The following is a 17,967-nucleotide window of genomic DNA, read 5'->3' as shown; positions in this document are numbered from 1 at the left end:
TTTTTGGAAAATGGCTGCAATGAAACAAAGAGTGAAAAATGTAAAGGGGTCTGAATACTTTCCGTACCCACTGTATGTTTGTGACATTTTCTTCAAGTACATTTATATTTCTTTAAGAGAATTAGGACAATGATTTGATCTATTAATCCATAGCTCTTAAAAGATATTTAGGCTGCAACTAATGATTATTTGTATTATCAAAATGCATGTTAATCGATTAACCATTAAGGATAAACTGTCAGAAAACAGTGACAAATGGGCATCCAAAGTTTCCAGATCCCAAGTTAAAATATTCCGGTTCCTTGTGTTGTCAGACCAAAAATATTACATTTATTATCAAAGAATACTAACAACACCAGCAATCTCCAATTTTGAAACAACTAACACAGCAATAACTAATAATCCAAATAAATTGTGGATTAGCAAAGACAAACCATCGTACTACTGTGGTTAGTCTGAATGGAAATAGTGTGTAATGTACATGCTTTTACACATGTATTTGCAGCTTCTGTAACTTTAGTACATCCATTAGCAGTCTGCACGTACTTATCCATAACTGTGCAAAGGGCAAGCAAATCAATAGACCAATAGCTAGATACGGTCAACACTTGTTGGTGATTCAGTATTCCACTCGTGTGCTGTCTGATGCAGACACTCAAGAAAACATGGGGCAACAGCTCCAAAACCAAAAATACCACAAATTCAGGGAAAGTGTGAATAGGAAGAGGCTGCCCACAAAGATTCCTTTAGTTCCTGTTTAATTCCTGTTAAAAAAATCAGCTGTATGCCAAGTATGCCACTTTCAGTAACGGGACATGCTTTTATTATGTCTGCTCTTTTTCCTTTAACAATAGTTTCATTAAAGCAGACAGCGGACTTAGATTTTTTTTAAATTTATAACAGTGACTTGGGATTGTGAGTAACTCAATTACCTCACAGCAATAAGTAAACTCTTTTTTCCATATCAATGATTTTTTCCTCATCAGTGAGGACCACTATCCTGGCATTACAGTTTAGTTTTTTAGAATTAGGTTTAATTGGATGTCCTCAAAACAGAAGATTATTCTTGATGAAATCCAGCAGCCTCCTCTCTATATTCTTTCGGGCTACATTCCGATTTTAGATCTCCATATGCAATATTACCAATCAATCAAAACTATCAAATCTACCAGCCGCATATAAAATACCATTTTGAATTTATGAACTGCCAACTTGCACTGATGATTTCCAATTTTTAGTCTGCTGGTTACCAGAAAGATCAGACATTTGAAATTATTCCGAACTGCATTTCCGCTCAGTCTCGGTATAACTTACCTCTCTGAAATTCTCTGGGCCACACTCTAAGCCTCTGAAGTTACACTCCAGCAGCATGTCCTCAATGCGGTGTCGAGTGCGGTTGTAGAACTCATCCAGGCTGAAGCGAGAGCCGGGCGGGCGGTCCGGTTCTTGGGCGAGCGGAAAACCCGGTGCCATGCCTTCTTCGAAGCCCAGCAGAGGGCCCATGAAAATCAGGTCGCTATAGCTCATCTGGGACTTCCGAACAAAGTTGTAGTTACACATGGTGACAGCCGGAAAGGTCATGTTTTTGGCCGATTGTTCATCCAGCATGGTGATGTAATCGTATTGGAAATAGTATATGACCCGGTCAACTACCTGTAACAAGAAAGCGGACAGGGCCATGGTGAAGACGGCCGCCCATAAACCCTGGCGAACACCAAACTTCTTGTTCTCCACAAACACGTGGTTGGCGCCATGGAGCGAGCAACCGCCAAAGAAAGTGGCCAGGTCATCCACCTCGCCGACGTTGTCCTCCTCATCAATATAATTATCCTCCTGACCACGCCCATCCAGGTAGTCCTGCGAGTCCCTGTCACCATAACTCTTCTTCACCCGCTTGTAGTGGTCGTCAAAACCGTCTCTACCAAATCCTCTGCCGGGCTCGTCATCGTCGGCAGAAAAAGAGATGGTGCACATGATCCGGACCGGCATTGTGGCAGGATGAATGACCTAATGATGCTAAGAAATCAGATAGCCCCCTAAAGCCAGCAGTACAATTATGAAACAATCAAAGAGTCCAAAATCCTAAAGCAATGAAATCTGCCAACTCCGACTAATAATCCTGGTATTCAGCGATCAGGCAACAAGAAACAACATCTAGAATATATCACAAACTCGGTTGGCCCTTAAAGTTGGGTCAAAATACTGACCCAATCAAACCCATATGGATCCAAACAAAGTCAAAACATCATCTGAGGGCAATGAGCGCAAGCTGAAAAGAAGCACACACTCCTCTTGCCGTCTTTCACATCTGCTCTGAGATACCCTGCCTGGGTTTGTCCTTGTGTCTGGGGGGCAGATCCATCCCTTAGAGCAATTTTGCAAGAGAGACAAAGAAGTAGAAGAAGAAGAAGAAAGAAAGGAGTAAGAGGAGGAGGAGGGGATAGAAGGTGAGGCCATGAGCAGTATAGGACACAGAATACTCCCACAGGGCCCAGCAACAGGTCACTGTGCTGAGGCAGAGTTTCACCGTTTACAGGAAAAACACTGAGGCTTGACGCAGTGGAAGAGAAAATGTAAGAGAACAGCCGCCAATGTCCAGTAGCAAAGCACTAAACAGGCTGTTATTTCTGCTGATTTTATTGTTCTGCATAACCTCACGCCTCCCCCGAAAAAAATGATCTCAGCACAGTTGTGTAATCAAATGCAAATAATACTTAGGTGGCATTAAAATGACTACAGCTGAGCAATTGGAGAAGACTGGGATATCTAACACATCCTTACGTACAATGTTTTGTTTCAATGTTGACTCTGCTCTTACGATAAGTTAAAGGGTACAGGGAAGTACAGGGAGCTACAACAAAAGAGATGTATCCTTTCAGAAGATTCTGGGAGAAGAATAGAATATTTTCATATGTGATGCCTAATAAAAAAAACAAGATTTTTATGCAACCTGCATGGAAAAAAGTCAAGGAATTTAATCATAACTTTCATTTGCACTTACTCTAATGGCCCATTTTGCCAACAGATAACCCCCACATGGCTGCGAGCAGTTCTGTGGAAAGCAGATTAACTGAAAGCAAATATGTACGAGTAGTAGAGAGAAAAAAAACATCTCAACTGGAGTCTTTCATTATTGAATATGGAGATAAATGCAGATTCCCGGAGGAGGTGTTGGTTGTGATATGAAAAGGAAATGTAAGAGACGATCCATCTGTATTGATCCACCTCCATTAGACTGCTGGGATTATTTTCAGAAACATGATGGTGTCAGAAAATGAAACGTTAAATGCATTTAGGGTAATGACAGCACTCTTTACAATGAAAACCTACAGCTAATGATAGCACAGGATATCTCTAAGGAGCAGACGCATAAACTGGTAAAACCCAATGAAAAACACATTACCCAAATCGATCCATGGTTCTGAGCTTTTAAACCATAACAACCCTCCAGCGTGTTTTCATCAGTGGGGAACTCTAATATCAAGTGAGAGGGTGAGAAAGGCAGCAGACTTGGTCAATATGTACTAAACGGCAGCTGTGAAGTTTCTCCATCACAGAAAAAAAACAGCTGACGATAAAAAAAAGCATACAAAAAGTTTGTGGCTTAGCCTTGATGCGGTTCTATCTTGGAGATTGCTTACTAGCTAACCCTGATAGCCTCTGGTTCTTAAATATGTATTTGTGATTACTAGATAGCCTCTAGCATCCAGCCTGACCTAACAAGAAGGTCAGAGAGCTCCCTCAGCTGCAGTCCCTAGCCTTGTGAAATCTATAAATATTCACATCCGCTAACCTCTTGCATTTTGCACAAGGAGGCAAGTTGCGAAATTTCTGGGGAGGAAATTAAACTGTGAAAAGCAGTGCGGTGACCCACTGAGTAAAGTCAGATGATTAGGTTAATGTACAAGTACGTGCCAAAATATCTTAATTACATTGTCAGTGCAGATTTATTGACGCTAACAGGGTTGCAATGAATCTGTTTGTTTTGGCACTATGTTCTTTTCCAAAGTGATAAATCTAAAAGCAATTGTCTTGCTTTATTCTTTCCCATTTATCTTCTCTTTACGTCTTTTCATCCTTATCCCTTTCCTGTCATTATTCATTGGTTTCAAATAATGTTCACTCCGCTTCAACATATAGCATGTTAATATCCACTAGGGGGCAGCAGCACCACATATAATTATGTAGTCTCTACTAAGGGCTGAAAAGACTGTAAGATGCCAACTGTGAAGACAAAACTACTTTCTATCTGTCTTATGTGTGATACACTATGTATTTTTGTATAATTATAGATCCATGTTTCAAAAACAATATATTGTTTCTTTTGCAACATGATGCTTTGACTTTAACTAAGGCGTTACCACTGAGCACCAAAATTAACTGTAGAAAAAAGGAGGAACATACAGACAATAAAAGATTGCTTTGGGCTTTTAAATCAACAGACTGTTCTAACAAAAACACATTTCATCATAACACCTTTTGAACCAGAAATGTGACTTCACTTGCCTAATTACCCTGAATTAATTAAACAGCTCCACCACTTACTGTTCATGAAATCATCCTAAAAGGGCTGCTGACCATTAACAGCTATTGGGTTCAAATCCTTTGTTGCATGTTCTGTTGTCAACAAAAATATACTTAAAATGATCCCCAAACAAGAAAAATGTATTTGCCACCGCACATGAACCATGAACTCACAGGAAAAAATAGAAAATAAAAAACAATGCGATAACGTTCCGAGGCTACATTTTTAAATCAGGTCAAAAGGTGGCAGTGTTGTGATGTGAGTGTCCACAGTCAGAGCTACAGCATTCACCCCTGGGGCTGGGGTTTCAACAAGGCCAGGCATTTCACCATGGTCAAAGTGAGAAGAGCACAAGGCAGATGAGAGGAGAGGTTTAACGCTCCCTTTCAAGTCCCTCTCACCAGCTCCGCTTAAAGCTAGGATCGACCTGGCGTTGCCATGGATACATCCTGGCCATCAGCAAGAGAGGATGCACAAAGCCCATTACTCAGGACATGCATATAGTCACACATACACACATGGACAAACAGACACACTCACAAACACGGGCACACACACGGGCACACAAACACACACCCACACACACACCCACCCACACACACACACACACACACTTGAATGCTTTCACATTTTTTTCCACAGTTTTTGCATACCTCATAAATCTGATTTGACTTAGGATTTGAAGTCCGAGTGAGAGAAGAGTCAAGATGACAAAATAAAGATATTACAAAGAAGAGCTGCCACACTGAGGCAATGATTTTACTTGCTCAGAGGCAGCATTCAATCAATAGTCGAGCATTCATATTCTTAGGTTATTGTGGTATTTATTGGCTTCCGCCTGCACATGAAAAACAAAGCGCAAATTAAACCACTATCGAGCTCTGCCCATTCCCAGAAGATGCTGTGGTACAATGAGGAAGAGGCAAAAGGCAATGATGCTGTTAAAAACACAATATTGTGTCCTCACCATTCAACAGGAGCCTACGCTATCTGAAACAGAGTATAATATAGAGGGAAAAATGACCTATTAAAAAACAAAAAACTAAAAAACGAGTTGTTGTTTAAATAACAGATGTATCACTTAAAGCACTCCAGAGCTGATAGTGTATATAACTTCCTGACCTGTCCCACGATATGGTCGATAATAAGGAAACACAGATTAGAGAAAGGGTTTTCCTGGTAATAAATGACAATATAGTCAAATAGTGTTTTCAGGAAAAAAAGGTTTGACACAGTAGTCTCTTTTTGCTGATGGACAAACATCTGGCTACAACAAAGTGTAAAGGACACATCTTTAGATGGGGACAAAGAAGAAGAAAAAGAAAGAAAGATTTGAGCCTTACATCATGTTTTGGTGTCTCATTATGACCAGAAAGCTGCCTGCCCGAAAGAATTGCTGTATCACTGAAACAAATTTCATATCTCTCTTGCTCTCTCTCTCTTTCTCTCGCTCTAGGGAGAGTGACAAGCCCAAAAGAGATTGATGTCAACACCAAACCCATGTTATCTGTAAATGGTGCCAATTTCGACACCTTTTTTCCATTCCACTTTTTCCATATTGTAATTATTATCCAGGTTACACAGTACTGTATCACTAAAATACAAAGGTTCTCAGGTTTGTTCTGCTCCGCTACACGTACTTCAGGTAACTGTTGTTGTTCCAATCTTCAGCTTTTTTCATACTGTGGAAACAGTGTTGCTATACAGCTATTACAGACAAAATAAAATACTATACACTAAAAGCACTAACTGAGAGGTTTAAAGTAGTCTTAGAGTCTTCATGCGCTCAAAAGATATATGAGGCAAACATAAAAAGCTGACCTTGGCTAATAGCAGATTTAATGACAAAATGACAGATTTACAGTGAAATGGTTGATCGACTGTTGGGCTCAGAGTCCTGTGTGTTGGCTAGTAATATTTCATCAGAGGCAAAAAAAGTGCTGCTTGTCTTTCTGCCGTGTGATTTGGTTATGCATTCAAAATGAAGGCTTCTATGGCTGAAGACCAATCTCAGCCTCACATAACCATCAAGTATTTGAAAATCGGTTTAGCGTGAGTAAATGAAAACTTGCCTGCCAGAAAATAGTTGAAACTGCCAATCACAAGTTCCTCCAGCCAAAGGTTAGATTTCTTGTGTTGCCCAAACAACAACTAACATCATGAAAGACAAAGAAACTCGCAAAACCACAACATTTCAGAGTCTGGAACAAGTGATTCATTGGATTTTTTGGCAGGGCTTTAGCTCTACTCCCTAATTTGCCATGAAACAGTATTTTTGAAATGACTTTGGTCAGTTTGGTTGGAGCCATCATTCAGTGGCCAGTAGAGAAACTGCAGCTTCAGTCACTTCAACCATGGTAGTTGTCAGTTGGCTAAAACAAGAACTAAGGCCCTGCTTGTATGGAACTTTTTTCTATTCGTTTTCCACTGTGTTCCCAGTCCTAGGGGTGAATGCTGTCCCCCCTCAGCGAGGGCTGGATCTCTGATAATTGCCATTGTGATGCTGCGCGAAACGACCGTGTACCATAATCCTTTTCATCATTTCATTGTGACATTTCTGAATCCTTTCTCTACCAAGCAGAGAAACATTTGCATTATTCAGGTCGAGCCGTACCATGCAGTGGAAAAACAGCATAAGATTCACTCAGTACTTGTGGCTTTTTGGTGACTACCTTAATTTGCCCATCGTAAAAATGCAATATCCAAAATTTAAACCTGTTTTACTCCCACTCTCTACCAATTTGTTCAGTTTCTCTCTACTTTAATCGTTTATCTAAAAAAGGTCAAAATCCTAGAAAACGTTCTTGAGAACAAAACATAAATTACTAACAATTACTCATTGCTTGACCAAGTTCAGTAGCAAAAATAATTTCAAACACAATGTGGCTGGTTCATTTATAAAAGCCAACAGCCGTGGGGTAGAAACTGCTCCCTGTAGCAGCTGTTCATGTCACTGCTTGTGTTCCACTGCAGAGCAGATCTCGCTTTCGACACTGACACACAACTAAAGCCTTCAAAGAAAGATCTCTTCCACAGCGGACTGCTACTTTCTTCGTCAGGTTTTTTTGCCAACCGTTACCTACAGTACTGCAAATCCTGGGCTGGCCTGGGCACAACAATGCAGCAACGTGGCCAACTGCAGATGGCACAGGAGAAAAGCTGCTCAGTGGACAGTAAAGATGAGCCTTTCATTGGGATGCAGACTGAATTCAAAGACACTGATAAACATTTATACAAGAGGGAGCTACAGGAGACTAGTGCTGCAACTAACAACTATTTTGATAACCGATTAATCTACCCTGAATCTACCTTGATTATTACTTACAGAAGGTTAATCGATTATTAATTGGATCCAAAACAAAAATGCTACATTTCCTTATTTTCAGCATTCTATTTAAAAAAAAAACACACTCATCTTCATCTTGTACAATGCCCTCTTAAACATTTACAGTTACATGTAACTCAATACATACCATGTTGTTTTAGCTGGCCTTTTGACTGACAAGCTTCAAGTACGTGGAAAAATTTGAACTTTTGTGGCAGATTTCAGACAGAATTTCTTATCCTGTACGATGACTTTCTGTGGAATTAGTGAATTAGCTAACTGGCTATTTTATTCAATTAATGTTCTTGATTATGTTGATAGTTAAGTTGTGAAATTGAATTATTAAAAAGAAACAAGTTCAGCTAGTTTAACACTGTGAAACATTTTGTGACATATTATAAGAAGGTCTAATCTGTCATTTTGGCTTCTCTATGCACATTAATACAAATATTTACCTGGGGTGCCCAAACTTTCGAGCTCCACTGTAAATAAAAGTGGGAGAGTTCATTATTACACTACATTCATTCTGTCGGTCCTGTTTTTGTCTCAGTAATGCTCCATGCAAATATTCCTTAATACTAGATTTAAAAAAACCACAAAATTAACATTTCTACCATCTCTGCGATGGCATTTCTATCCATCCATAAAGAGATGCTTTTCCCTGCGTGGGCCTACTGTGTGGAAACAGCTTAAAAAAACGTAACTGACAGATATACCCTCCGTCTTAGAAGAAGGTATTTCTATCTATTACACCTGTTCTTAAATGAACCATCATATGGGACCCAAATCTGCCAGAGACAGCAGATTTGATGTAATAACATGATATTTAGCTAATAAATGATGCTAATTACCTGAAATTAGCTGTGAGAGACACTGGAGTATACGGTGTATGATGCCCTGCATCATAACATAGATCCAACTATTAATGGTAAAATGCTTTACCAACTATTTTTATAATTGCTTTGAATCAATTTAATCGATTTGTATTTGCAGCACTACAGGAGACGCTGTGCACGCTGCATCTTAAACATGGTTGATATTTATGACATATTTGAAATATACACAATGTAGTGATGGGAATCTAGTGATGATATGCAGCTGGGGGCTGTCCAGCCGCCAAGTGTTTTTAGTGTAAAAAAGATAATAACTGAAACAGAGATAGAGCAATGTAGTTAGGGTCAGTGCAATTAGCACTGCATTGAAGCTGAAGATGGATGCCAGATGGGATTTATGGAAGAAAACAGATGAAATCAATGGAGCTATCTTATGTCTGCTTTTGAAATCGATGGAATCCATTGAAACACCAGTCTGTTCAGATCAGAGTCAGGATCTTCAGAGCCTCTTCCACTTTCTGCCTCTGATTGATACGTCAAATGTGAAGAGAGCTGGGTCAGAGGGCAACGATAGCTGCTCTTTGATTGTCTTTCCGTCCTTCTGCATTACACAGCGGCACTGGCTCCCCCTGAATTCGATTATCACTTGGTCCTACGCATAACCTCCACAGTGAGGTCTCCTCTTCCTCCTTCTCACCTATTTCAAATCAGCCTTATCTCATTCTATCTGTTCGATTTACTTCATCTGCCACAATTTCTCTCTGCTCTCTACCTTTTCCTCTCTCTATCACTATTACTTAGATGAGTACCAGTGTGGCAGCAAGCTGCCTTTTAACACAAGAGCCGAGAGGGACACAGTTATCAAGCTGAATGGTTTAAATATGTAACTCAGTGGTATTTTTATGAAGCCAATTCATAAGATCAGGCCCAGAGTCACACAGCCTGGGGATCTCAACACTAATATCAGTGATTACAGTGTCTGCTTTTAGGACCGTCATCTGAATCATTTCATACATACCGATAAACGCTAAGCAAGTTCCCTCCATGCATGCGTTCACTCAGTCTAAATCCTACAAACAGACAAAAAGGCTTACTTTCGCAGGTTTTAACAGTCATCTTGCGTATGTATTATAATACATGGACATGCTGAGGCTGTGATTTTAAAGTCCAGGGTCTTTTCTCTGGCTCAGACATAAAGTGTTTTTGTCTGTGTCTTGTCATTTTTTCTGTCTAAAACCCATGCAAATAATGCACAGGAATTACGAGACAATCAGGACATTTGCTGTAATGCTCATTTTTCCAGATTTGCCACATTACATTTTTCTGTCTTTTTTCAAAGTCTGTCAAAATGATAATATACTCAGTTCTGGTCTCAGTGCATCCTTTTCATTATGGTTGCAGAACAAATGTCACTAATTTTCTTCTAAAATAAGACAAGTTACTCAAAAAATTCAACATGTATTGTGACTCAACTTTGCTTCTAGTCCCACAGAATGAGCAATTAGATTTTCTTCAGATTTAAAGGAACTGACAAAAGTCTCAAAAAGAAGCAATGAGTTAGCAGGCTTGGCACGTTTTTTCTTCAAAATATAAATCCTACAAAGCTTCATCCACTTTTTTTTTAACAAAAATTTGTAAGGGAAATTATCTTAATTACACATCGATTTGTGATATACCAAATTAATTATATATATTTTGATGTTTTTAACAACATCCACATAAAGGTTAGGGTGAGGGTCAAAAAGTGATATAGGTGATAGATGGCTTAATTGTCAGTTTAAAACAGTCCTTAACTTTTACCCTAGTAACACTATATGAGCACCTGCCTCAGTTTACAGGACTGTGATGACTTCAGGTTAGGGCTGCACAATTAATCGAATTTTAATCGCGATCACGATTTTGACTTTCCACGATCACATTTGCGTGATTGAGCGGTTATTTTTTTTAAAGCATCATTTCATAGAACGCTCCGGGTTTTTTGCATAGCCCATCTACCGCTCCAGAAAGCCGTTTTCTCATGAGCCAGTCAGAGTTCCCTGCACCCCGTTTAGCTTAGTTTCTTGATGTAGACAGTCACAGAGGACAGAGTAAAGGGAGGAAAACTCAACAGATAGCAGTCGGTTATACGTCGGTCTCAAGGTTTAAGAGTTTACCAGTAAACGCAACATTTTGTCCCTTCTGTTGTTTTTCAGACAACAGCAGTTAGCAGTGCTAGTCGGTGCTAGTAGCGTCTGTTAGCTGTTAGCTCCTCTAGGACGCATTGGTGCTAATGTCCTCGCATCCACTGCAATGCTGTTTATATGGATATGGTTTAATTTTGTGTTACATGACCCATTTCTTCTGTAAAGCCGTGCCTGTGTTGGATCTTTCTACGCTCTCTCCTCTTACTCTCCGCGCCCCGCCACACAGCGGCCTGGTCCACACTTCTGACATTAGTCCACAGTTTTAATTGTTATTAACACAGCTGTATATTGTTAAGTATGAGGGGCAAACGTGTATTTGTACCAGTGTTTACGCGGGTAACTCTGCTATCGCGGACGCCACAGCAAAGAACACAGAAGAAGTTATTGAATGCAGCTAACTTCAGTTTGTATCGAACAGCGTGAGACGGTGCTGCTGGATAAGGGCCAGAGATGTGACCCATGGCCAGAATATCGTAGTTCATAAAAATGCAGCGCAGTGAAGATGCAGACGTTTCACACACACAACGTTTGTATCCGCCGTTCGACCCGTGCTGGACCCGTACATAATGAATCAGCCGTCTCTCTGTGAGTAGCGTCCATCACACTCCCTCTCACAGTTATAAATAGCCTATGTGACAATAAAATTTGTTTTGGTTAAAATCAACAAATAATCGTGAGAATAATCTCGATCAAAATTTTGATCAAAATAATCGTGATTATCATTTTGGCCATAATCGTGCAGCCCTACTTCAGGTGTTTCCAGACTCCAAGCTGGCAGGCTTGTTCTAGCTATATCATAGTGACTTTAACGGTCGCCCATCAACCACGGGGTTGGTGGTCCACAAGGCCCAAGTTGCTTCCAATGGGCAGATCAGCCCCGGTTTGTGTGTGTATGTGTGTGTGTGTGTGTGTGTGTGTAAGATTAAATGAGAGGCACATTTGCTTTGTCCGTTAAGGTAGAAAATAGCTGTGTGAATGCAGTCTAGTTACAATGAACCATCTATGAGAGGGACAAAACAAATCCACATGTACTCATACCTAAACAACTAGGTTCCATTTAACGTTGTGAAATGGCAGCATGATGGCTGTTTTAAACACTCGGCCGTAACACATGACCACGTTGACAATTTTAATAATATGACCATTATTTTAATGTAACGGTCGCCATCTTAAACATGTAGTTAACATTGTGAAACAGCACTAGTTAAGTTTACGCAACAAGCACGATTGGGGAAGGTAGGAAAATATTGGGGATTGACCTAAAATGAGTCATGGACTTTAGGGGGGTGGCAGTAGTTCAGTCCATAGGGAGTTGGGTTGGGAACCGGAGGGTCACTGGTTCAAATCCCTGTATGGACCCAAAAAGTTGAGAGCGTGGATTGGTGGCTGGAGAGATGCCAGTTCACCTCCTGGGCACTGCCAGGTGCCCTTGAGCAAGGCATTGTACCCCCTTGACCGCTCAGGGCGCTGGTTCAACTGGCAGCCCACTCACTCTGACATCTCTCCATGTATAGTGCATGTATAGGTCCTGAGCATGTGTGTATTTCAGGCCTGTGTGTGTGAGTACTAACAAAAGTGTGTACACAGTAGTAGTGCAGTAATTTCCCCATTGTGGACTAATAAACAAATTATCTTATCTTAGTAACGTCACAAACTTAGGTCTGTAACAAAGTCGGTTAATTTATAACAATAACTTTTGGTTTCACAAGGGACACAAACCTGCTAACTAGCAGTTTTCTGCAGATACCAGGATAATAGTAAGAAGCACAAGAAGAACAAACAGCACTTAAAGCATCTAGTGGTGACAGTCCATAGCTGGGTAAGGTCTTCTGTAGTTTTAGAATATGCCCTATGAAGACAGCCATGAAGATGATACACACATCTTTTTTTTTTTTTTATCATTCTTGCTTAAATGTCTTGCACATAAAAGTCTTAAAAATTATAAAGTTGCGATAGTGTTTTAGTCTTACTGCATTGTCTTCCAAGCTTGAAAAAAAGTAGAGATTTTTTTTTTTTAGCCACATCGCCCTCTATAATTTCAGCTGGTAAACTTATCATGCCATGATGAGTATGAGCTTGGGAGTCGCTGTGGTGGAATTTCCAGAAAATGTTGTAACAAACAGTCACAAACTGAACAAACAGTTCAGGGAACGATAACATTTGTATTAGCATACATCACAGAACTAGGCTTGGGGTGAACACCTTGGTTTTGATGCCATCAATATCTTGGCATAACAGAAACTTAAACGCTTGTGCTAGAGATATATGCCTTAGTGAAAATGTGAGATACTGCACGTTCACAAATTGTGTTTAAACTGTACTGTACCTTAATCTCTCCTTGATCGACATCAATAAATGCTCATGTGTAAGATATCAAAGTCTCTTGAACATTCATGTATTCAGAAGTTAAGCTGTTGAGAGTTTCATTACCAACAGTTACCAACTCACACGATCTGATCAGTTCTAAGGGTGGAACCCACATCGCTGCTGGCCCGGACGTCAAAGGGCTAACAAGTTAGGGCACTGTGGCTGCGGGTGCATCAGTGCGGCGTTGTATACACACATGTCAAAGCACGATTTGAAGGCAATATGTCATTTTGTCAGTGTCCATCTTTTTTTCGTCCCTTAGTCACTTACACAGACACACGCTCAAACACCTGCCCACATGTGACGCTCAGACAGCGATGTTGACAACTACTCCATCACTGCCACAAAATGTACAGGACCCTTTCAGGTGGCAAAGAAACCCACGCCATTCCTCGACAGGTGATGGATGGTCAGCTGAGGCCAGATTCCCCTGTCTCATCACAGCCAATCACACATGAATGTCTTGGACCTGGTGCATCTGCTTGACCTGTTTGCTGCTTTAGTATTCAGCCGTGCTACCTCCAAGACACCCTCAGGAGAGTTGGGGGGAAGGTAAGGGAAAGGAAAGAAAGACATAGGGTAGGGGTGGGGGATGAAGAGAGGGTTTTGAAAAAATACTAGTGGTAGCAAAAAAGGGGTGGGAGATGCCTGGGATCAGATCTATTTGTCATGTCAGACAATATGACAAGCGCTCCAAGGGGGGGTTATAACTAGATTATTGAGAGTACCTCGATTTATTTAAAGGACTAAGAGAGCCAACACACACGGGAGCGTGACACACTCATCACTTTTTAAAAACAAGATTAGATTTTGTTCATTTGCTAACCGGATTATGTTGTATCTTTGAGTTAAACTAAAAATTTGTCAGAGACGTGGATAGTTTGGATAATTGGGGAAACATCAGCCACGGTTGTTGAGCTGCTTTAACAACCTCAGTCCAGAAGGTTTGCATAATGCATGCATTCAGTCGTCTAGCTATCCATCCATTCATCAATCAATCTGTTGGCGTGATCACAATTCAGTCTGTTACATTTTACAAGCTTGCACTACAGCATTTATTGTGTTTAATACGGTACGTGTGACCTTGGTCTAAATCTCCCACCTAAGGCAAAAAATAAATGGTGAGTTTAAGGTTTAAGTCACAGATCAGTGAGCAAAACCTCTATGTTCAAAATGAGTATGTCCCCATGTGACTGTTTGTTCCTTTAAATGTAACAAAAAGGCCCAGCTCAAACACAAAACATCGTCAAATAAAATTCTTGTTCTTTTCTAAAACAATAATCAATAATCCAAGATGAGGTCAAGAAAAAAAAAGATACTTTAACTTTGACTTGTAAAACATGTTCTTACAGTTGTCCAGGTACGTCACCATGTGCGCACCTGGCCGTCACCCTACAAAATAAAACAGAAGCCACATTTAAAAGTTTTTTCTGCCATGTCATATCCAAACAGAGATAAAAAAACGTTTCTTTTATGAAGTTCACAAGAATGTCCTGAGAATTAATGCGATGTGTTTAATACTTTACATTTACCTCCTCAGCCACTAATGAGTTGTAGACGGTAAAGAGATTCAAGAGCCGTCAACTAGTGAAGATTAGGATCTGGACAGGCCTCGACAGGAGCTCACTATATGAGATTTACTATTTCCTCATCCCAAATAAGGGCCTGGCTGCTGATGAGAAGGGGGCAAAATCAATACGCCCTCCTCGTTCCCATGCTCGGTAGGAGCAAGAGGTACTAAAAGAGGGTCAATAATTTAGCGCATATCTTGCTGAAGGAGATTAATAAACATGAGAGTGAAGGGTTTTGCTGTGGCATGTATGCCGTTCACATCAGAGAGGTAAAATTATGGGGAAAGTTAATTCATCCTGCTAAGATAGCTCCCACCAAGAGATGGAAGGTCATTTCTATTTCGTTTTTGGCAGAGTACACAGTTGTGCCTCCCTTCTCCATAAGTTTTGTTCTATTACGATATCAGCCTGTTTCTGTTCTGGGGGGAAGTTGTAAATATCAATATTTATTTGGATGAAGACATGTCTTTTTGGCTTGATTTAAGAAAATAAATAAGGATGTGGCTATAATTCCAATCTTTCCAAAGACTCAACTTTCCAACCTTAAGTTACTTAAAACACAGATGGAGAAAAAAAAAGATATGTTGGGATTTACATGGGAAGAAGAGAACACAATCAAATCTGTGTATTCGAAATAGCAGTACTTGCAGAGTAAACCCACATGGCTTCTACATCAACACGAGTCATTAAACTGTATCCTGAGGAGGTGCAGTCACAGCTTCAAATAGTTTGGTATTATACCACCATGCCCAATTTACAAGCCAGATGATATTTGCATCAGAGGCAGAGAAATTCCTCAGTGAAAACACAGCTTAGGGAAGAAAAGCATCTTCTGTTATCTGATTGATAAGGACAGAGCTACTCCCATCTTCGTTATTTTTCTTGCTAGTTTTTCTTCCTCTAAGCTCCTTATACAGTATGTTTTCCCCATGGAATAATGGATCCGAAAACCTAAAATTGGCCATATGCCTACACTTTATATTGCTGATTTCACTGTAATAGGTCTTACGTTGATTTGTATTTGTCCAACCAAAGTCTGCATTAATAAAACTATTCTTTAGTATTTACAAATATGATGTTACTTATGTAGGGAAATTAACCAATTGCCCTCTCATTTTTAAGTAACTTTCCTTAACAGGGTGAAATCCCGCCAATAAAGAATAGTGCCTCAGTCCTCTTTGGAAAATGCTGCAGGCAGCCACCTGGCTGGATGATTTAAATTCAAATAGTAAAAAGGCCGTACTGTATAGGGAGTCTTGGTTCATTAGGGCTTTGTGCTGAGAAAGCTGGAAATTATAGAAAAAAGCAAGTTGCAGTTAGAAAGTCACCCGGATGAAAACCCATGCATTTTTGCCATCAAGCAGACTAAAGCCAGTGTTAACCAGCGGACAATGACTTTTTATCTCACTGGAGCCCCCCTCCCCAAACCTCTTCTCTTTGAATTAAATGATTCCAAGACAGTATGCTGATATGAGTCTGTCAATTTGTTGATGCTGCTTGACTCCCCTGCCGAACACCAACTGCTACTGTTTGAACTGGGGGTCACATTTGCATCCTTCACATGACTGAATCCTTTCACCAGCTGGCAGAATCTGTGCAGCAAAAGTAAATAAGACATCATCTAAGCTAGTACATAAAATCCACCAAAGTACTGAACTTGACCCAGGTCTTGAGCCAGGCACCCTGAGCTGCTGTGGTTAAAGACAGTCAGACTGCATTCCTTTTTCCTTTTTAGTGTTGCCATAACTCTTGCATTGTTTACCATTTTGGCAGCTCAGCTTATTCAGCTTTACAGTGAGAAACAGAAATGTGAAAAATGCAGAAGAACAGCACACTTTCATTTTAGTTGAGATGTCTCAAAACAAAGTTAGAACAAACATGCCCTGTAACTGACGTGCTCTTAAAACAAGACTACAAAGAGTAAGACAACAGATTGAGATTTTTTTTTTGTTACAGCTGCTTTGCACGTGTTGTCTTTGACTTTGTTGTCAGTTTATGTGGTATCATATATGGGTCACATCCTGGGATGGATAAAAACCGGTTATCCAAAAAAAAAGAAAGACGTAAAAATGAGCAGCAATTCAAAATTGAGAATAAAAAGACTAGAGTGTAAATACAGCCTTAGTAATAAAGGTACCATCATGTTGTTAGCTTGCTTTGCGATCGTGTTAGTACATATTATGTATTATATTATGTGCACTGTTCAACAACAGCCGTTTAGAAATGCTTATTGTACCAGAAAGAAAGACAATTTATCGCTAATGATTGCAAATTGCAACACCGTTTTTTGATAATAAAAAAAGTGTACGAAAACCTTTGGTATTTGCTGGTTTCAATAGAGATCAAATAAAACCTCAAAAGCCAAACCTTCTCCTGCCTTTCTAAAAGTGGAGCCGTGAGATGAAGTGAAAGACTGTGATTAAACAGGGACAAAATAATTGATATTCCTCGCAGGACCCCGGGGCTCTGCCAAAAGAGGGATGGGGGAAGACGGAGAAGAGGGGACAAAACGGAAATGTATTACTCAATGTCAGTAATGACCATAAACATATAAATCACAGGGAACTGAAGCAGTTGCTGGAAAAATGATTCAGGCACTGCTATGAGGAGGAAGGTTGAAGGGAGCGCATGAGGGATGAAGGAAGGAATGGAGGAGCAGAAGAAAAAGAAGAAGGAAAGGAAGGAAACTGCAGTTTCAAACAACACTGCACTGCAGGGTGTCTACTGTTATGTCACCACTCACTTACAAGTACTGACACGTTTCCGCAGAGGATTTTTCTTCGTAACCAATGGTTGATGTATGATATATCAAACCCTCACTTTATTTTTTCCTTATACATGCTGCAATACAATCATATGCTGGTCTTTTTATTGGCACCCGTGCACATTCAATAGTAGTCAAACCATTTTAGGGTCCTGCGACTAACCTTGTATGTCATTATCAAATAGGAACAAGCAGCTGGAGTTCACCCCCCACAGATGCCAATGGATCAGCTGACCAGCAGCAAATCCATCATGATTACCTGGCTTTTAAAAAAGATCGATGGCCTGTGTGACCTTGTCTTGATCCACAAGAGAAAACAAGGGCACATATACACTCACCGGCCACTTTATTAGGTACACCTGTCCAACTGCTCGTTAACACTTAATTTCTAAGCAGCCA

General features: G+C 40.2%; 1 protein-coding gene and 1 long non-coding RNA gene across 3 annotated transcripts in view; both read right to left on the bottom strand.

Annotated features, from left to right (window-relative positions):
• The window catches only part of asic1b (acid-sensing (proton-gated) ion channel 1b), a 160,823-nt gene that overhangs the window by 43,697 nt on the left and 99,159 nt on the right, over nt 1-17,967 (bottom strand). Inside the window, exon 1 of one of the 2 annotated variants that reach the window (XM_034869615.1) lies at nt 1,315-2,317. The exons of the other annotated variant lie outside the window; for it this stretch is intronic. Within the exon in view, the coding sequence (XP_034725506.1) occupies nt 1,315-1,989 (675 nt within the window). The 5' untranslated portion in view covers nt 1,990-2,317. Of the gene's footprint in view, nt 1-1,314; nt 2,318-17,967 lie in introns of those variants that run through there. 2 annotated transcript variants of the gene reach the window in all.
• The window catches only part of LOC117943477, an 8,710-nt gene continuing 5,606 nt past the window's right edge, over nt 14,864-17,967 (bottom strand). Inside the window, exon 3 of the long non-coding RNA XR_004656355.1 lies at nt 14,864-14,873. This is a non-coding gene — a long non-coding RNA (uncharacterized LOC117943477). The remainder of the gene's footprint in view (nt 14,874-17,967) is intronic.

The sequence above is a fragment of the Etheostoma cragini genome, chromosome 4, assembly GCF_013103735.1.
Source record: "Etheostoma cragini isolate CJK2018 chromosome 4, CSU_Ecrag_1.0, whole genome shotgun sequence".
Classification (NCBI taxonomy): domain Eukaryota; kingdom Metazoa; phylum Chordata; class Actinopteri; order Perciformes; family Percidae; genus Etheostoma; species Etheostoma cragini.
The sequence above is the reverse complement of the archived record's forward strand: the minus strand, read 5'-3'. Positions and strand labels throughout refer to the sequence as shown.